The 21,748-nt window shown below is 44.7% G+C and overlaps 1 protein-coding gene across 1 annotated transcript in view; it reads left to right on the top strand.

Annotated features, from left to right (window-relative positions):
• Nucleotides 1-21,748, top strand: part of LOC133115312 (BAI1-associated protein 3-like) — a 174,910-nt gene that overhangs the window by 134,741 nt on the left and 18,421 nt on the right. The window contains exons 18-27 of the mRNA XM_061225163.1: nt 6,203-6,259; nt 6,342-6,439; nt 8,176-8,227; nt 8,501-8,652; nt 8,821-8,944; nt 9,492-9,635; nt 11,417-11,512; nt 14,558-14,773; nt 16,410-16,478; nt 19,818-19,897. Coding sequence (XP_061081147.1) covers nt 6,203-6,259; nt 6,342-6,439; nt 8,176-8,227; nt 8,501-8,652; nt 8,821-8,944; nt 9,492-9,635; nt 11,417-11,512; nt 14,558-14,773; nt 16,410-16,478; nt 19,818-19,897 — 1,088 coding nt within the window. The remainder of the gene's footprint in view (nt 1-6,202; nt 6,260-6,341; nt 6,440-8,175; nt 8,228-8,500; nt 8,653-8,820; nt 8,945-9,491; nt 9,636-11,416; nt 11,513-14,557; nt 14,774-16,409; nt 16,479-19,817; nt 19,898-21,748) is intronic.

Genomic DNA, 21,748 nt, shown 5'->3' with positions numbered 1-21,748 from the left:
AGGGCTATTTGTTCTGAGAGAAGAGCACACTTTGTCACGTTTCATGTTTGTTACGTCATGTTTCATGTTTAGTTATTGTCTTGGTTATGTTATTGTCATGTCACGTATTATGTTAGTCTAGTCTCACCACGTTTTTATGTTTTTTGTCATGTTATGTTTCATGTTTAGTTCTTGTTACCATTTATTTCTTAGTCTTTCCATGTCATGTTATATAGTTTATTGTCATAATTTCGCAAACTTGTTATGTCACGATTTATGTTGTTTCATGTTATGTTGTTCCGTTCATTGTTTAGCATACACTTTTTTGTGTCTTTCATTCATGCTTTTTCTCTCTCTCCCTTTCTGTCACTCACGCTTCCCTAATTGTTTCAATTTCCCTTGTCTACTTACTAATCTACTAATGCTAGATTAGGATTGGGTAATACGAACATTCTAACCATGTGTTCATGTTACCTTATGTTTCTTGTGCATGTCATTTACTAATTTACTAACGCTAGGGCAGGATAGGTTTATTACTAACGATTACTAATTATCTTGTTAACTTGTCAATCCTCCACACCTGATTTCCATTCTCATGCTGCTCTCAAGCTCATTGTCTACACCTGTCTACACCTGCATATAAAGCTCAGTTTCATGTCATGTCTTTGCGAAATTGTTGCCTCCTGTTCGTCAGTGCATCACTTTAGCGGTTTTGGCTAGCCAGTGTCTACCCGTTACAATCCAAGCCTGTTTATTGACCAAAGATTACTGACTTCTGTTTTGTTGACCATTGCCTGCCTGTACCACGACTTTGCCTGCAGTCTTTGTGCTTTTGCCCCACGGAGCAGACTTCGGTCTTGACTCTTGCGGCGCCATCGACCCTGAGCCTGCCTTCCGTCTGCCTGTACTTCTGCCCCGCTGACAGCTTTCCTGGCTACTGGCCTTTTTGTATGGTGTACCGATTACGAGACTGTCTTCTCCCTCGGTACTGTACTTTGGTTTTGGCTGGATTTTACTTGTATGAACATTGCTTGTTTTTTTTTTTTTTTTTTTTACTCTGCTCACTGGACATTCCCTGAATAAAGCCCTGACGGGACTTTATTACACCCCTGTTTGAGTCGTGCATTTTGGGTCCAACCCCCCACGCACTCGTCTCACACTTCTCAAGGAGAAGAGAATGGCAGCAATCCCAGGGTCTTATTTTCAACAATTGATAGACCACTAAATCCTGCACCAGCCTGTGATATTTGCAGCCTGGCCTCTGTCTCAAAATGTGAGGAATTTGCACAATTTAACAACAAAATAACAAGTATTAGAGCAGGTATCATCAGAAATACCAGTGACGCATATGACTTGCCTTGTAACAGGCCGGCAATTTTGAGGAATTTCAGTGGCATCTGTGAGGCAGAACTCTATAAAATCGTAACACAGAGTAAACCATCAACTTGTCTTGACCCTGTACCTACAACTTTTTTTAAAAAGGTTTTTAATAGCCTTTCCACATCACTTCAAAAACTAATATATCTCTTGAGGCTGGAATGTTTCCTAATGCATTTAAAACCATTACTGAAGAAATCAAATTTGGACTATAATGTCCTGAGTAATTATAGGCCTCTCTCCAACTTACCAAGTCCAAGTTACTTGAAAAAGTAGTTTTTAACCAACGAAAATGGCATTTTGGAGAAATTCCAATCTGGTTTAGATCTAACCTTACGTACGGAGACGGCTTTAATTAAAGTAACCAACAATCTCAGACTTAATGCTGCTGCTGGGAAGATCTCAGTTCTTATTCTTCTGGACTTGAGCTCTGCTTTTGATACAATTGACCATAACATCCTAATTCACCATTTGGAAAACTGGGTTGGCCCGTCTGAAAATGCTCTGAACTGGTTTCAAAGATATTGAGAGAAAATTTTATGTTAGTCTTGGAGACTGTGTCAGAGAATTACGACATGGCCTTTGGTGTTGCACAGGGAAGTTGTCTTGGCCCTCTTATTTTTTCACAATATATGTTACCTTTGGATGATATTATTAGAAAGCATAATGTCAATTGTCATAGTTAGGCCGACGGCACACACAATTGAACATCTTTGTTGAGCCGAATGATTCAAGTGCTCTATGCTCCCTAACTACCTGTCTATAATAATAATAATATATATATTTTTTTATTAAATGAGGATAAGACAAATTCTTCTGGTTGGCCCTAAAGCAAAAAGGGATGCCTTCAATTCGGCTAGGAAATCCAGCCCATCAGATTAAACCAGAAGTAACTAGACTTGGTGTAATTTTAGATTCCGACCTAAGTTTTAAAAAGCACATAAACAAGGTGACTAAAGTAGCATTTTTTAATCTAAGAAATATTGCCAAAGTGCAATTTGATTATTGTAATGCTCTTTTTACTGTTCTGCCAAAAAACTTACGGAATACGGAAATACGGAAGAGAGAGCATCTCACTCCTGTTCTAGCTGCATTACATTGGCTCCCTGCCTCTTTTAGAATCGATTTCAAAGTTATTTCATTTGTGTATAAGGCCTTAAATGATTTAGCACCATTTTATATCACAGAGTCTCTGCTGTTTTACATCGCTTCGAGAACACTTAGGTCCACTGAAGCAAGTTTTTTAATTGTCCCTAAAGTGCACCACAGACAAATGGCAGAATCAGCCTCTTTTATTATGCAATGAAAATGTGGAACACTCTACCTAAAAAAATCAGAGAGGTGGGCTCAATGGACCTTTTTAAACAGTGTTTGAAAGCCTGGCTTTTAACTGTAATTAGTAATGCCTTTTGTTTTAACCATTTTTATTTGTATTATGTTACTGATTTATGCTTTATCATTTATTTTATTATTTGTGCTCTGTAATCTGACTACTGTGTCCTGCATTTTTGATAATTTTTGTATTTTTCTTTTTTATTGTCAAAGCACTCTGAACTGCTTCCATTGAAATGAAAAGTGCTTTATAAATAAAGTTTATTATTATTATTATTATTATTATTATTATTATTATTATTATTTTTATTATTATTAGAAAAACTGTGATTTGATAGCACTGGAACAGTTTAAAAGTTCAGTTCCCGATTATGTTGCAATTTATGTAACCGAACGACAAGCGTGTATGGCATCTGAAGCTGCCGTGTTCGCAGATTAATTTATGTTGATTCGAAGGCGTGGATTTGCCAATAGCCGTTCTCGGAATGATGGATTTAGAAATGATTCTCCTCATGCTCACTCCTTTAAGCCCATTGCTGGGGGTAGGGGTGGTCCAGGAAAAGATGTTGCTGGCACAAATGGGAATGGTGTTGCGGTGTTTGTGTTGCGTGTCTGTAATAGTATAAGAGTGTTGTATTGTGGTGTTTGTGTTGTGTGTCTGTAATAGTGTAATCTCGTCGCGGCGCTAGTCTGTGACAGGTACACTTAGGGGTAGGAAAAGGCAAGCATTACTGGGCTGAATGGCCTATTCTCGCCATTACCTTATGTTTTGTTATGTTATGTTATGAAACTAGACTTACTTAAAGGATACTGGCAGGTGCCATTAACAACCTGTGCACATGACACTGCTTTTATTACTCATGGTGGACTGTATACCTATACGGTCTAAATGCCTCTTCCACCTTCCAATACATCTGCAGGGTTGTGCAGTCTACTTGAACAATGTGCTTGTTTATTGCGACACCTGGCCTCAACACGTCGAGCATCTAGCTGCCTGCCTTGATCAGTTTGTCAAAGCTTCCTTGACTGTCAACCTTGCAAAGTCTGAGTTTGCTAAGGCAACGGTCACCTATCTGGGTAAGGTGGTTGGACAGGGGTTGGTTCGTCCAGTACAAGCTAAGGTAACAGCCATTGAAAATTACCCCACTCCTACCACAAAAAAGGAGCTTATGCGGTTCCTGGGTATGTTTCGGCTACTATAGACGTTTTTGTATAAAGTTTTCAACTATTGTGCTGTTGACCAGTCTGCTTAGTAGCAAAGTCAGTTTTCAGTGGTCAGATGAATGTTATGAGGCGTTCAAGTCAGCAAAAGCTTTGCTATGCAATGCACCAGTTCTTGCTGCACCTTGCTTTGATCGTCTGTTTGTCTGCAAGTGGATGCAAGCGGGGTTGGAGATGGCACTGTGTTGTTGATCGTCCGTTCGTCCTGGAAGTGGACGCAAGTGGGGTTAGAGTGGGCGCTGTGTTGTTGCAGCACAACAGCACGGTTGCATAGTTCTCACGGAAATTTAACAGGCATCAATTTAAGTATTCTGTGATTGAACAGGAAGCCCTTGCACTAATTTGGGGTCTTAAACATTTCAATGTGTACGTGGGCTCAGTCTCTGGACCTTTGATTATTTATACAGACCATAACTCCTTGACATTTTTAAAGTCAATGTCCAATCCTAACCAGCGCTTGATGAGGTGGTCCCTTTTCTTACAAGACTATAATCTTGATATAAGACATATCAAGGGGACGGCAAACGTGTTGGCTGACATGTTGAGCCATGTGTCAGACTAAAGCCTTTAGGCCTACCCGCTCGCTTGTCCCATCTGTATTTACATTTTACATTTTACATTTTAGTCATTTGGCAGACACTTTTAATCCAAAGCGACTTACAAGTGCATAGGTTCTACCATAAGTCAGAGCATCACATCCAGAAACTAGCAAAATACACAGGAAATGCTGTTCTAAACATAGTTGTCATCAGAAGTTAGACAAGGATAGGGATATCAGAAAGGAGGGGCAGGGGAAATCAGGAGGGAGTATTCTCCGCTCGCTCTCTCTTTGCCACTGTGTCACCGTGGTAGTGTTGGGTGAAGGGGAGTCTTGTTTTGCAGAGTGGCTCTATGGACTGCTGGGAGCTGGGTGACTTGGATTAATTCTGGGAAAGGTGATGTTTTTCCTTGGACTGTTTGAGGCATGGTCTGCTGGGTGATGGGGCCCAGTCAAGGTTTTACCTTCAACTAAATTGGTGGTAGTTTCAGGACCTCTTTTGCACTGCACTGCACTATATTGTTTATTTACCCTGTTGGGTTTGGGGAGGGTCGCCCTTGGGCGCCCCTTTTAAGGGGAGGGGGTGTCACACCCCCCTGCTCCATTTTAACATTTTCCCCTTTTGCCTTCCAACAAGTTGATTAACCTGGAATTAAACAAGCCCTCACTAGTGGCACCTGGAGCTTGTTGAACTCCAGGTTAATCAACTTGTTGGAAGGCATCCATCCATCCATTATCTGAACCCGCTTATCCTGAACAGGGTCGCAGGGGGGCTGGAGCCTATCCCAGCATACATTGGGCGAAAGGTAGGAATACACCCTGGACAGGTCGCCAGTCCATCACAGGGCACACACACCATTCACTCACACACTCATACCTATGGGCAATTTAGACTCTCCAATCAGCCTAACCTGCATGTCTTTGGACTGTGGGAGGAAACCGGAGTACCCGGAGGAAACCCACATAGACACGGGGAGAATATGCAAACTCCACACAGAGGGGCCCCGGCTGACGGGGATTCCAGGACCTCCTTTGATGTGAGGCGGCAGTGCTACCCACTGCACCATCCGTGCCGCCCTTGTTGGAAGGCAAAAGGGGAAAATGTTAAAATGGATAAAACAAACAGTAACTCGTAAGAGTGTGTATATTATGCTCAGCCTGTGTGTGTGTATTACTTTAGGCCTCTGTGAATTTGTGTGTAATACTCTCAGCCTGTGTGTGTATTACTTTAAGCCTGTGTGAATTTGGATGTAATACTTTCAGCCTGTGTGTATGCGTTTGTGTGTGAGTCCGTGTTACTCTCAGTCGGTGTGTAAGTGTGTGTGTGTGTGTGTGTGTGTGTGTGTGTGTGTGTGTGTGTGTGTGTGTGTGTGCGTGAGTGCCTGTTACCCTCAGTCTATGTGTTTCTGTGTGTATGTGTATGTGTGTGTGAGTGCCTATTACTCTCAGTCTGTGTGTGTGTATATGTGTGTGTGTATGCATGTGTGTATTACTCTCAGCTTGTGTGTATGCATGTGTGTAATATGCTCAGCCTGTGTGTGTGAAATACTCTAAAGCCCGTGTGAATGTGTTTGCAATACTCTAAGCCTGTGTGTTGTGTGAGTGTGTGTTACTCTCAGTATCTGCGTGTGTGTGGATGCGAGTGTGTGTGTGTGTCTGTGTATTACTCAACTCGTGTGTGTGTTATTCTTCACCTATATGTGTGTGAGTGTGTGTATTACTCTCAGTCAGTGCGTCTTCTTCTCATCCCCACAGAAGGGCACGGTGGAGTGGTATGCAGACACAGTCTCTCACTTTAAGCCAGATGAAGGGGTGAGTGTGCACGCTTGTGCCTGCCACACAGGGAGGGAATGTCCCAGAAGAAAGGCCTTTGACTCTTGATGTTCTGGCACAGATGCTGGAGGAGCAGCTGCGAAGACTGGTGCTGGTGGTGGATGCAGTGTGTATGGACATTCACAAGGCACAGACCGTCTACAACAAGCTCTTCAGCAGGTACTGAGGCACCATTACCTTCCTACTGCAGTTAGCAGGTATGGAAGCGCTATTACCTTCCTACTGCGATGAACAGGTACAGAGGCACTACTACCAACCTACTTCGATAAGACGCCTTCCTACTGCGATGCGCAGGTACTGAGCCACGATTACCTTCCTACTGCAATTATCATGTATGGAGGCACAATGACCCTACTTCGATGAGGTACTGAGGCACGGTTACCTTTTTCATGCAGTGAGCAAGTACTGAGGCACAATTACCTTCCTACTGCGATGAGCAGGTACAGAGGCACGTTTACCTTCTACTTTGATGAGGTACTAAGGCACGATTACCTTCCTACTGCGATGCGCAGGTACAGAGTGTAAGGTTGAGGAGGTGCGGAGAGCCAGGTGCGACTAAGGGGAATCCCTTTTAAGCGGATACACAAACGTGCCCGCCACTAAGACCCCGGGGGGTAGGACAGCTCTGAGACACGGAGACAACTCCGAACAAATAAAAGGAAGAGCCCCAAATAACGGCTCTGAAAATAAAACTACCCTACAAAACTAGGGCGAAACTCACAAACCAAAAATAAGTGCGTAACTGCTAGCACTTCTCTCCCGGACCGGGGAAAACCCAAAGTAAAAGTACAACCCAGTATAAAAGACTGGGCGAAACGAAAATAAAGATACAGGAGACGCAGCTCCGTAATAACACAAATCAAAATACAAAATACCGGGGACAACGTCCCTCACCCACGGACTCACACGAGCCGAAAATAAAGAGAAACAAAGAACAGAAGAACCAAAAGGAAGGCGGTCGCAGTGTAAACACACTTAGCACGCAGACCCCTTCCTTACCTTTTTTTAGAATACGAGCGAACCAGCACAATACCCGACTCGTAGCTTTGAGTCTACCATGTGCCAAATACCGGCTTTAGGTGGCAGAGCGAACAGTGACACCGAAGCGAAGATTGAGGGGAAATGCGGGCTTTAAGTACCTTCAGGAGGTAGACATCATGTAAGCACTAATGACCATCAGGTGAAAGTAATAAGCCCCCTGATGGCCACAACCAGTACTACCTCCAACCCTGACACAGAGGCACGTTTACCTTCTACTTTGATGAGGTACTAAGGCACGATTACCTTCCTACTGCGATGAGCAGGTACATAGGCAAGATTACCTATTTAGTGCAATGAGCAGGTACTTGGATTTGATTACCTTCCTACTGCGATGCGCAGGTACTGAGCCACAATTGCCTTCCTACTGCAATTATCAGGTATGTAGGCAGGATGACCTTCCTACTTCGATGAGGTACTGAGGCACAGTTACCTTTCTCATGCAGTGAGCAAGTACAGAGGCACGTTTACCTTCTACTGCAATGAGCTGCTACTGAGACATGATTTATTTCCCACTGCGATGAGCAGTTACTGAGACATGATTTCTTTCCTATTGCGATGAGCGGTTACTGAGGCATGATTATCTTCTCCCTGTGATGAGCAAGTACAGAGGCATGATTACCTATTTAGTGCGATGAGGAGGTACTTAGATTCAATTACCTTCCTACTGCGATGAGGTACTGAGGTACAATTGCCTACCTACATTGATGAGCAGGTACTGAGGCATGATCGTTTCTCCGTGGTGGTGCTGACTACAACTCTGCTGACAGTCGCAGTCTTTAAACATCCTCTCTAGAGTGAATAATGGTGGGGGTTTTTTCAGTTGGGCTCTGAATTTTTGTCTTTTCTTCCCTCAGTTCTGTGAAAGTGGACTTCTTCAGTATCTCTTACCGGCAGCTCGAGAAACTGGTGAGCACTTCTATTCAGCAGTTCTGTTTCTGCAGCTTGAATTATCTTACTATCAAGTGAGTCTTTGCTCTACTTAGCTTCGCTATTTTTAACTTCAGCCACATTTTCCTTCAATATTTTAAAAAGCAAACTCCCAGATATATAATGAGCTGTGATACTTCACACAGGACATTCAGGATTATCTCTTGGTCTTTTATTTCGCCCCTAAAGAGGCCTCGCACAGTTTCAGTTGCCCTTGTAAGACCCGTAGTCACCCCCCCACCCCCTCTCTAGGTGGCTGACCATGTGACTGTTACCATGGAGAAGGTGTGCGGTACTCTGGAGCAGGAAGGCTCACGGCTGACCCAGGGCATGGGAGAGACGCTTTTCGAGCTCTACATCTCTCTAAAGACCCTCAAACACTTCCGCCAATACCTGCCTCTCAAGTGAGCGTTGTTACCCATTCACACACTGAATTTGACCCTCTTTCCTGTGCATGTGACTCAAGTCAACCTTCAGTGTTTGTCAGCCCTCAGTTGCATGCATTCTTGTTCTTTGCAGAGATGCTAAGATGTTAGCCCTAATGGGGTTCCATAACATCTGATTCCTTGCAGGGACGCTAAGATGTTATCCCTGACGGGTTTTCATAACTTGTTTAAGACCTCCATTCACAAATGGCTGCAGATCGTTCACCAGAACTCCTGCGACCGGATCCGGCGAGCAGTGGAGGAGGACCAGGTGTGAAGGCAGGGGGGCAGACAAGGATAACGACTAAAAAGGGGTCTCTTTCAGCCAAAAGAAATCATCCATTTAATTTAAATTAAATTAAATTTTCTAAGAGCCATTTTCACAGTTTATGTAGCATCTCTCTGCTCCCATCTGACATTTGGATAACGTGTTTACTTTCACATGGATTTAAATATCTTGGTCATAATTTTCAGGAGTTGTTAATACATTCAAACAATTGACACACAGGGATAATGAAAAACTTTGCGTTCCCTAACTCACTGTTTTTTCTTACTGCTGTCGCACAGAGGCAACTCCATGTCTGCACCATTGACCAGTTTCAAAATAACAGACAATTTTGTTATTTAAAATATGTGTGTACATGTGTGAGTGTCTCTGTGTGTATGTGTGAGCATTTGTGTGACTGTGTGTGTTTGTTCATTGAGTGAGTATGTGAATGAGTCATTGAATTTGTCAATGAGTGAGTCAGTGTGTGTGTCATTGAGTGAGTCTGGAAGTCAGTCAGCAAGCATTGAGTCTGCGGTTTTGTTTGGAACAGCTGGCTCCCATCCACAGCCTGGCCAAGCACAGCAGTTCGGCCGTGGACATAACTTCCTGCTTCACTCAGGTGCGGGACTTCTGGGTACAGCTGGACTGGCCCGATTCGGCGGGAGCCTTCATCTTTGTGACCCGGCTGACAGACGTGAGTCGACTGCCTCTTCATAACGCTTCAGAATTCTTCAGGGGGAATTCTTCAGGGGGAGTGCTTCAGCTAGAATGCTTCAGGAGGAGTGCTTCAGTGGGGAGTGCTTCAGGGGGAATGCTTCAGCTGGAATGCTTCAGGGGGAATTCTTCAACGGGAATGCTTCAGCGGGAGTACTTCAGGGGGAATTCTTCGGGGGGAGTGCTTCAGCTAGAATGCTTCAGGGGGAGTTCTTCAGCAGGAATGCTTCAGGGGGAGCACTTCAGGGGGAGTATTTCAGGGAGAATGCTTCAGGGGGAGATCTTCAGGGGGAATACTTCAGGGGGAATACTTCAAGGGGAATGCTTCAGCAAGAATGCTTCAGCTGGAATTCTTCAGGGGGAATTCTTCAGGGGGAGTGCTTCAGCTAGAATGCTTCAGGAGGAGTGCTTCAGTGGAGAGTGCTTCAGCTGGAATGCTTCAGGGGGAATTCTTCAGCGGGAATGCTTCAGGGGGAATTCTTCAGGGGGAGTGCTTCAGCTAGAATGCTTCAGGGGGAGTTCTTCAGCAGGAATGCTTCAGGGGGAGCACTTCAGGGGGAGTATTTCAGGGAGAATGCTTCAGGGGGAGATCTTCAGGGGGAATGCTTCAGGGGGAATTCTTCAGGGGGAATTCTTCAGGGGGAGTGCTTCAGCTAGAATGCTTCAGGAGGAGTGCTTCAGTGGGGAGTGCTTCAGCTGGAATGCTTCAGGGGGAATTCTTCAGTGGGAATGCTTCAGCGGGAGTACTTCAGGCGGAATTCTTCAGGGGGAGTGCTTCAGCTAGAATCCTTCAGGGGGAGTTCTTCAGCAGGAATGCTTCAGGGGGAGCACTTCAGGGGGAGTATTTCAGGGAGAATGCTTCAGGGGGAGATATTCAGGGGGAATGCTTCAAGGGGAATACTTCAAGAGGAATGCTTCAGCAAGAATGCTTCAGCTGGAATTCTTCAGGGGGAATTCTTCAGGGGGAGTGCTTCAGCTAGAATGCTTCAGGAGGAGTGCTTCAGTGGGGAGTGCTTCAGGGGGAATGCTTCAGGGGGAATTCTTCAGCGGGAATGCTTCAGCGGGAGTACTTCAGGGGGAATTCTTCAGGGGGAGTGCTTCAGCGGGAGTACTTCAGGGGGAATTCTTCAGGGGGAGTGCTTCAGCTAGAATGCTTCAGCTGGAATGCTTCAGCGGGAGTGCTTCAGTGGGAATGCTTCAGGGAGAGTGCTTCAGGGGGAATGCTTCAGCGTGAATGCTTCAGGAGGAGTGCTTCAGCTGGAATACTTCAGCGGGAGTACTTCAGGGGGAATTTTTCAGCGGGAATGCTTCAGCTGGAATGCTTCAGGGGGAGTGCTTCAGTGGGGAGTGTTTCAGGGGGAATGCTTCAGGTGGAATGCTTCAGGGGGAATTCTTCAGCATGAATGCTTCAGGAGGAGTGCTTCAGCTGGAATACTTCAGCGGGAGTACTTCAGGGGGAATTTTTCAGCGGGAATGCTTCAGCTGGAATGCTTCAGGGGGAGTGCTTCAGTGGGGAGTGCTTCAGGGGGAATGCTTCAGGGGGAATGCTTCAGGGGGAATTCTTCGGCATGAATGCTTCAGGAGGAGTGCTTCAGCTGGAATACTTCAGCGGGAGTACTTCAGGGGGAATGCTTCAGGGGGAATGCTTCAGGGGGAGTGCTTCAGTGGGAATGCTTCAGGGGGAGTGCTTCAGCATGAATGCTTCAAGGGGAGTGCTTCAGGGGGAATGTTAATGCTGGCCCCCTGGCTCCTCCCCTGCAGGATTTCTGCAGTGCGGCTCTGTGCTACTGTGAGCTCATTAAGAGGAAGATAGAGAGAACTCAGCTAGGCCATGAGCCCAAGGCCCTCACCATCCAGGTAAATCCTCACTGTCCAGGTATAAAACCTCACCATCCAGATAAAATCGCACTGTCCAGGCAAATCCTCACTGCCCAGGTAAAGCCTCTGGACACATTCCAGGTAAATCATCAATATCCTGGTAGAACCTCACCATCCAGGTAAAATCTCTCACTCCAGGTGAACCTCACGATCCAGGTAAAATCTCACTGTCCTGGTAAATCCTCACTGCCCAGGTACAGCCTCTAGACACCAAACATCCCCAATGGCCCATCAGAGGATGTACAGTAGAATGGTTGCGGTCACACAGTCACAGAGTACTTTGAGTTCTGTTAACTCTTTTCATTTTGCCAATTTCTGGTTTCTGGAAATATGTTGGCCGGATGTGGAATAGTGAGCTCAGTAAAAAAAAAAAAACGTGTTTATTCATGCAACTTCTGAATTGTATATTTTTTTCTTATATTGGAGCCAGATACTTGTCAAAGGTCGCAATACAAATGATGTTAAAAGTGTGGCTGTAAGCAACTTTTATGTCAATTTACCTTTCATTTGGCTGTACGGATGAATGTTTTTGATGATCAAAAATGCGTCTGATAACTTTCGTGAATCTTTGTCCAAAAATCATCTATGCCAAATCTTAGTGGGTTCTCCTGAAGTGTCACCTGACACAAGAATCACTGTTGTTAAGGGAAACACATCAACACTTAGGAGGCAAAACATTGTTTTTGCATACTGCAGCGCCCTCCTGTGGTCAAATTACACAATTTTTCACACATCCTCAGGAAGGAGTCCTGAGTCCATATGCCAAATTTGGTATCAACACATCAAAGCATTGCTGAGATATGCCCTCATTTCCTGTTTGGTGGCTTTGTCGCCGATTTTCATTGGTTGAACTGAAAGATTTAGAAAACTTTTGTTAGGCGTGGTTGTCCATTGTTGGGGCCAACTTAAGAACTTTTTCAAACAGGGAAACGCCTTTGTCTACACCATTGATGACGCAGTCCGTGCCGCCTCCCACTGTAATTTTAATGGACATTTAACCAATACAGTAACAGCCAGAAATACGCAACTGCTGAACCTCACAAAAGCCTCAGGCGCAAATTTAACGGCCTCTTTCTAACCTACGGCTATCCCGTGCTGTTCGTTCCAAAAGAGACTCCCACCTAATTAATTTTAGAACACTCCCTTTGGGTCTGAACCCTTGATCACGGTTCTATTAATTGGGCCTGCTAGTTCTAAAATTATATCTCACGAACACTTGCAAGGACCCGATATTTTATCGGAGATTACACATACCTTGTGCGGTTTTAATCAACTTCGGAGCCAGAAGACGACCGGCCTCTCTTCCAACTCCACCCATGCGTGAGTCGACGACGCCTTCCCCTGGTCAGGCCAGAGATGGATTTCCCTGGTCCCACCATTGACACCCTTCCCCCGGGACAACAGTACCTGGACAGAATTTATTCCCTGGAGCATCCCAGACTCTCCGGACAAGAAACTTTGCCCACTGACGACGGTCGGCCCGCGGATCAGCTATTTGAGACTGGTTTAAATATCCTCGGATATTCACCATCAAGTAAGGCTGCGCATCTGGGCATTAGTCTTGTTAATCTTGTAATCCATTATATCTTCTAGACTACTTGTTTGTGTAGCTTTGTTTAAATTGTTTTTTACAACTGGCGCATTATTATCTAAAAGTACACAAGCTTACCATTACATTCTACGCTCTCTTTTCCTTACAACTAACCACTAGAGAATAGCCTATGGCTCTCCGGGCTTATAGTCAGTGGACTGTTAAAATTAGGTCAACTAAATTTTCAAAATAAATTTAATTAAACACCGCAAATTCACGAAAACGCTTCCCAAAGCGTAAGTACCCTTGTTGCGGTGATTACATTAATTTGTCTCTTGACTACCCAATTTCAACTAGGTATATGCGCCATTACGCGCTATAACCATAGTCCACCATTGTAAGGCCCAAGCTGTATTCTCTACAAATTCCTTTCCTCATCCTCTTCGCCCGCCACGTGTACTCACGTACACGCGCTCTTCCTCTCTCTTCCTTTGTCCAAAATGCATTTGTGCTTATTGCAGCGCCCCCCCCATTGATGAATCATTTTGCCAAAATGTATCAATAACTTCAGTACCCAGTCCTTTAATAGCGCAACAGATATGTTGCTGAATGCATCATTACATCACGGACCAAAGGAGAAGTCTCGCAGATCCAGATCACGCAGCAATGTTCACCAATCATCGAAAAAGGTTCACTGACATGTTGACTCACCCTCTGCCTGTGTTTATAGTCATTAAATTCAGCCAATGGCATTTCAACATCAGCATGTTCACAGAGGAGGGGGAAGGATAAACAGGATTGTGGTTTGAGGGTGTTTCTTAGACCTTACTGTCCTTTATTGCCCTTTATTAAATATTGCGCTCAATTCACTTTAATATTAAACAGCATTGCACTACTTTTCATTTTTATTTCATTGTAAATGTCTGCATCATACAAAAGTGTATTAATATGAAATGTTGCACATTATTTCTGCTTCCAATCCATTAATGTAGGCATACTGTGTAATGGCAAATCATACAGGCCACTCCAAAATGTAGTAAAAAGAGTGCATGTGCAATACCTCAGGAAAATATTGCACCACCAGTTGAAAAATGTGTCTGGAGCCCTGCCTTATCCAGGGAAACTAACATACAGTGCAGTCTAAGTATTTGGAAAGTGTCACTATTTCTGTTGTTTTGGTTCTACACTCCAGCACATTGGATTTGAAATGAAATAATGAATATGAGGTTAATGTGCACACGGTCTCCTTGAATTTTGTGGTATTGGCATCCATATCAGGTGATTATTGCTTCCTTAGTGTAGGTGTAAGAAAGCTTTCTGTATCTTCCTGAAGTAATTCAGGAGTACAACCGCACCTATTGTACCTCAAACCTGCAGCTCTGAATTAGGCCCTGTTTCCTGTAAATTTCCTGCCCACTCCTGTCTTCTTGTCTCTTTCATTGTTTTCTTGTCCTGTTTTTTCTGTTCTCCCTTTCCTCTCCTGTGGCGGGCAGCTGTGCATTGTACTGAACAATATCGAGCACGTGCGGGCCTTCCTGGGGAACGTCCCACGGGACCTGGACTGGCGGGGGCTAGAGCAGGCAATGGAGGAGTCCTGCGGGGCGGAGGGGAGGGAGCAGGTCAAAAAGGCCCTCAACGCCCAGCTCTATAATGTGGATGTGGAGCTGCAGAGAGAGGTCAAGCGCATAATAGTACACCTCACCGACAAGGTGGGCAAGGCCAACGCATCATCGCACACCTCACCTACAAGGTTTCAAGTGCTAAGAATACAACAATGACTTGGGCCTTGTAGATTAATCTGACAATGGATTATATCTTACAAACCATTCAACACAACATGAAAGAATGGTATCCACTTATGTAGGAGCAACAATAAACAGCTTACATACAAAAGTAGCAATAAAACCATCAGAGCAAACACAAGTCTAGTAATACTGAGACAAACAGTTGTAAGAATGAAAAAACAACAGCTAGCAGTTAATTAGAGATTAGAGAGAGGTAGGGAGGGGTGGGGAGAGGTGCGTCTTCAGACTGTTCTTGAAGGTGGACCTCTACGGAGAGGTCATTCCACCACCGTGGAGCCTGAACAGACAGCAGTCTTAACTGCCTGGAAAGCTAGCACCAATGTTTAATTTCATGTGAACCATAACAAGCAGCCAGTGAGCAGGGGGTGATGTAGGAGTGTCTGGGAAGGTTGAAGACCAGATGAGCTGCTGCATTCTGGATGAGTTGGAGGGCTCTGATGGCAGATGCCGGAAGGCCAGCCAAGAGAGAGTTGCAATAGTCCAGGCAGCACACATCACACATCACCCTGTACTCGACGCTAGGAGAATGGGGCGGATTCTGCAGATCTTGTATAAGAAGAATCTGCATGACTGGGTCACTGCCGCAATGTTCTCGGAGAGGGTCATTCTGTTGTCCATCACCATTCCGAGGTTCCTTACACAGGGCATTGGCGTCACCAGCGAGTCCCCTAGGGAAATGGAGAGATCAAGAAGGGGAAAGGTTAGAGCTGGAATTAAAATTTCTGTCTTACCTGGGTTGAGCTTTAGATGGTGGTTGTCCATCCAGCTCTGGATGTCACTCAGGCTGAAACCTGTGTCAGATAGTAGGAAGGAGTTTGGTGTCATCAGCATAGCAGTGGTAAGACGAACCTTGAGCAGTAATGACAGGGCCAAGGCATTTGGTTTAAAGGGAGAAAAGAAGGGGACCAAGATCTGAGCCCTGGGGAACTCCTGTGGCATGGGGACTAGGTGCCGATAATGTCCCAGCCCAAACAACCTGGAAGGAGCGACCAGAGAGGTAAGACTCAGTCCAGTTCAGGGCTGTGCCCCAGATCCCTGTTGCTGACAGGGAGGATAGGAGGGTGGAGTTATCCAAGGTGTCAGAGGCTGCAGAGAGGTCTAGAAGAATCAGGGCAGAGGAGAGGGAGGCTGCTTGAGCGGCATGAAGCAGTCAACTGATTTAGTGTAGTGGTTTGGTTTTCAGCGTCTCCCGTTTGACATCCAGGTTCAGAAACCACCGTAATATAATAGCATATCAGAATGCTTGCCGTAAATACCGGGAACTACATGAAATCAATCAAATCGAAGAGGGGCCAGTGGACTTGGGGAAAAGCAATCTTAAATTATTTAATACTTTTAGTATTTTTTCTGTAAATTCACAGTCATCACATGACAAAAAAAATCTCACAATGTTACATTCCTGAAAGTCTTCTTTACCAACCCTAGAAGACATTTGTTGTACCTGTGTATGCTTCTGCAGAAAAGTGTTCAGAGGTGTGTATATTCCTTGAGGCTGGTTTTATAGAGCATTCAGATCCTGTTCATTGTTTCTGTGTTGCAGGTGCTGTTAGATTTGAAGAAGTACATACAGCACATCAGCCTGTCTCCAGACTCCATTCAGAATGATGATGTAAGCATGTGCTCCCTAGTCATTGGTTGTGGTGGGAAGTGGGAAGGATCACAAGCCCCTCTCTGGGTGTAGCTACCATATGTTGCCAATCATTAACTGGTGTGAACCAATGAAATGACGTAGCTTGGTATTTAAAAAATACCAAGAACCCTTGAACATTACTTCAGATGATTGAGTTATCACTACTGTAGTCCCTTCCAAAAGTATTGGAACAGCAAGACCAAATTTTTGCCGTAAATTGAATATATTTGGGGTTAAGATAAAAAGATGAACACGAGTCATTCATTCATTCATTCATTATCCTAACCTGCTTATCCTGAACAGGGTCGCAGGGGGGTTGGAGCCTATCCCAGCATATATTGGGCGAAAGGCAGGAATACACCCTGGACAGGTCGCCAGTCCATCACAGGGCACACACACCATTCACTCACACACTTGAACACGAGACAGGAGTTCAGAATTTCAGCTTTTATTTCCTGGTATGTACACCTAGCTGTGTTAAACTACTTGGAGCATAGCACCTTTGGTATCAGACCACCCAATTTTTTTGGTGAGCAAAAGTATAGGAACAAAGAGTATTTAATTTACACAGCAGGCAAAAACATTGTTTTTTCATGTACTGGCCGGGGTATACTGGCTGGGATATAATTATTTTGAGAGACTGGGGCTAGCTTGCTAGCTAGCTAAATTACAGACTGTGATGACGCAGCCGATGTGAATAGGCACCTACTTTATAATTTGTAAGGAGTTCTAATGAGAAGAAACAAGCAGAAGAAGGAGATTTGTCATTAAATCAAATTCACTATATGGGAATTCTCTAGGCGGCACGGATGGTGCAGTGGGTAGCACTGCCGCCTCACAGCAAGGAGGTCCTGGGCTCGCATCCCCGTCGGCCGGGGCCTCTCTGTGCGGAGTTTGCATGTTCTCCCCGTGTTTGCGTGGGTACTCTGGTTTCCTCCCACAGTCCAAAGACATGCACGTTAGGCTGATTGGAGAGTCTAAATTGCCCATAGGTATGAGTGGGTGAGTGAATGGTGTGTGTGCCCTGCGATGGACTGGCGACCTGTCCAGGGTGTATTCCTGCCTTTCGCCCAATGTATGCTGGGATAGGCTCCAGCCCCCCTGCGACCCTGTTCAGGATAAGTGGGTTAAGATAATGGATGGATGGATGGATGGGAATTCTCTAATTTTGACACTGCCATAAAATTACATTACATTACATTACATTATTGGCATTTGGCAGACGCTCTTATCCAGAGCGACGTACAACAAAGTGCATACCCATAACCAGGGATAAGTTCGCTGAAAGACCCTAGAGGGAAGTACAATTTCAACTGCTACCTGTACAACAAAGATAAGGACAAGGGCCATTTTTTTTTTTTTTTTTTTTTTTTGAACAAACAAACAAACAAAGAGCAAAAGTGACCAAAGTTAACTATCCAAACACTGCTTACCTAGCCAACTAAAAATACCGATACACAAAGCAAGTCACAGAGACAACAATTAAGGTTCACAGGGAGGTAGGGAGGGATGGGGAGAGGTGCTGCTTGAAGAGGTGTGTCTTCAGCTTGCGCTTGAAGGTGGGGAGAGATTCTATAGTTCTGACCTCAACGGGGAGTTCGTTCCACCACCGTGGAGCCAGAACAGACAGTAGTCGTGAGCGTGAGGTGGAGGTTCTGAGAGGGGGAGGTGCCAAGCGGCCTGTGGAGGCTGAACGAAGAGGTCTGGCAGGGGTGTAGGGTCTGATGATTTTTTGCAGATAAGCTGGGGAAGACCCTTTAACTGCTTGGAAGGCTAGCACCAATGTTTTGAATTTGATGCGAGCCATGACAGGCAGCCAGTGGAGGGAAGTAAGCAGGGGGGTGACGTGTGAGTATTTGGGAAGGTTGAAGACCAGACGAGCTGCTGCATTCTGGATGAGTTGGAGGGGTCTGATGGCGGACGCTGGGAGGCCAGCCAAGAGGGAATTGCAGTAGTCCAGGCGGGACAGAACCATCGCTTGGACCAGGAGCTGGGTCGAGTAGGGGGTGAGAAAGGGGCGGATTCTCCGTATGTTGTATAGCAAGAACCTGCAAGACCGGGTCACCGCCGCAATGTTCTCGGAAAGGGACAGTCTGCTGTCCATCACCACGCCGAGGTTCCTTGCACTGGGTGACGGCGTGAGTGTGGTATCCCCGAGGGAAATGGAGAGATCCAGATGGGGAGAGGTATTAGCAGGGATGAATATCATTTCAGTTTTACCTGGGTTGAGCTTTAGATGGTGGTTGTCCATCCAGCTCTGGATGTCCCTCAGGCAAGCAGAGATACGGGCTGAAACCTGCGTATCAGACGGCGGGAACGAGACGAAGAGTTGGGTATCGTCCGCGTAGCAGTGGTAGGATAGCCCATGTGCAGTGATCACAGGGCCAAGGGAGCGAGTGTAAAGAGAAAAAAGGACTGAGCCCTGGGGAACTCCTGTGGCGAGGGGCCGAGGTGTCGATACCGAACCAGCCCAGGCAACCTGGAAGGAGCGACCAGAGAGATAGGACTCAATCCAGTCCAGGGCTGTGCCACAGATGCCCGTTGCTGACAGGGCAGACAGGAGGATGGAGTGATCCACAGTGTCAAAGGCAGCAGAGAGATCTAGAAGAATGAGGACAGAGGAGAGGGAGGCTGCTCGTGCGGCATGGAGTGACTCACTGACGGAGAGGAGCGCAGTCTCTGTCGAGTGGCCCGATCTGAAGCCAGACTGATGGGGGTCTAGCAGGTTGTTGTTAGAAAAGAAGGAAGAAAGTTGAGTAGAAGCGGCTCGTTCTATAGTTTTAGAAAGGAAAGGAAGAAGAGATACCGGGCGGTAGTTCTGGATGATGGAGGGATCCAGGGTAGGCTTTTTTAGCAGCGGAGTGATGTGGGCCCTCTTGGAGGATGCCGGAAAACAGCCGGAAGACAGGGAGGAGTTGACAAGGGAGGTGACAAATGGGAGAATGTCAGGTGTGATAGATTGGAGAAGAGAAGAGGGGATAGGGTCAAGGGCACAGGTTGTAGGGCGGTGGCAGAGCAGGAGTTGAGAAACATCAGAGTCTGTAAGGGGGGAGAAAGTGGAAAAGGAAGGGATGGGCCTAGAGGGGGGGAAGGGCACAGTGAGGGGGGTGGTGGAAATTTCCTATACATTTCCTATATATAATAGAAATGAGTCCCAAATGCTTAGAGATGATGATTGAAAGTGGGAGGAGTTGGAAGGAGTTGGAGGTGTTATTATTCTATTTTAGTATGTTATTTTTTTTGTCAATTGATTTGTTAAATTATAAAAAATCAATTTGAAATTTAAAGATGAATGTCTCTCCTTTCTCCCGGCTGCAGGCAGTGTCCCCTCTGATGAAGTATTTACATGAGACTTTGGTCATCCTCAGCGAGTCCTTAGTGAAGGAGAACCTGGCCAGGTGACTGCTTTCTACAACCTGCATGTGTGTCTCCAACTGAAACGCTTTCATTCCCACTACACTCTCAGAAAGGTTTCAGCATGTGTCTCCAAGAAAATTTGATACCGTCTACACTCTCAGAAGAAAGGTTTACAAAAGGCTCCTCTCTGTCTCCATAGGGGAAACCTTTCTAGTTCACGGGTCTCGCAAAGTGGTTGTATCTGGGAACTTTTCCCACAAACATAGAGAACTAAAACCTGGGCCGTACTATTCAGCTCTTCATAAAGTAACAAAGAATATTCTGAAAGGGTTCCCAAACTTTTGCACAGGGGTCTTTTCTTTAAAATAAGTAAATTAATAAATAAATGTTTATAAACAGTAACAAATGAAAATAAAAAGCAATCTTGGTTAAAAATTTGCAGAAAAGTCTCATGTTTAACTCTGAAAGCAACTGTAAAGGGTACAATCACATACAGATTGAAACAGGCATTTAAACCAGGGGTGCCCAAATTTTTGCACCCCACTATTTATCATTTTTAATGTGGTTTCAGCAATTCCATGACAGTTTTATTTCAGACAGAGTGGAGAAAAATGGTTTGTTTTCAGCATGCAAGGCTCTTTTATTAAAATGTAATAAAATAATTACATTACTGGGCCTCATTTATCAAACTTGAACCGAATGAAATTGACCGTAAGTCCTTCGGAAATACATTTGCACAAATAATGTGGAATCGACCAAAGTTTTCGGATGTAATTTTTTTCGTAGGAGCCGAACAAACTTCACGAGTGCTCTGAGCTGTTCATATTGTGCGCTGAAATGAAAGTGCACGTTGAAAAGTGTGTTTTGTGCTTTTATTTTTCCAATAATGTATATTTTATTTTGATTTAGAGTGGCAAAATTATTATATTCATATCATATAAATTAATCATTAAAATGGGTCATGTTTAATTCCTGTAATCCTGATTAATTAATGCTTAAGTGGATGATAGAATATAAATTCCATGAAACACCTAAAAAAGTTTGCTATAATAGCCTACAAGTCATTGCTTAGATCGTTGATTATATGGCTGGCCTCTCTTTACATTACATGCACATTTATTGCTTTATTATAAGATCTGGGGCATGGCGTAACCTACTTCAGAAAGAGTGCATCTTCAAAGACCAAGCCGATTTCTTTGGTGAGGCTCACAAAAGAAGCAACAAACAATAACTTTAATAAGTTAAAGTTTACAACTGCAAACATCATGGTACAGAAGTGGCAAGGCATGTAACTGATGTGCTTCATTTGTTTATGTGTTTTTATTATGTTATTTGTTCATTCCCATATTACATGAATGCAGCATTGGGCTACGTTGCTATGGCTGACCTCTCTTTACATTTAATTTACTGCTTTATTAGAAGATTTGAAGCATGGCCACATAATCACTCTGCTAGGACAGGGAAAACGTATAGGCTGTTGCTGTCACCTTCCAGTGGGATTCCAGATAGCGACATCTCTCCTATAATTGGCCAATGCGTTCCTCCTGCACAAGGTATACTTTCCTTCCTTCAGTGCAGCCAGGAAGGTTAAAACTAATCAGGGTGGGTTTAGCAAACTAGCTAGCTCACTAACATAGATACTGGCACATTTCATAAAATACATTAAAGAAAAGCTGCCTGCAAATTAATAATATGTACATACATGGAGCTGAAACTGCTACCTTCCAGGCTTCACTGTGGGAAGGAAAGTACCAAATGTCAAACCATTTTCTTTTTACCTGTTGCATTGTTACTCGGGAAAGAGTTTAGAACAACTAAGCTATATTGCCAGGCTTTAGTCTTCCCCAGCTCTGACAATTTGCTGCTTACACTATGGAGTAAAATATGTTTTT

The sequence above is a fragment of the Conger conger genome, chromosome 16 (assembly GCF_963514075.1).
Source record: "Conger conger chromosome 16, fConCon1.1, whole genome shotgun sequence".
NCBI lineage: Eukaryota > Metazoa > Chordata > Actinopteri > Anguilliformes > Congridae > Conger > Conger conger.
This window is presented reverse-complemented; position numbering and strand designations above follow the sequence as displayed.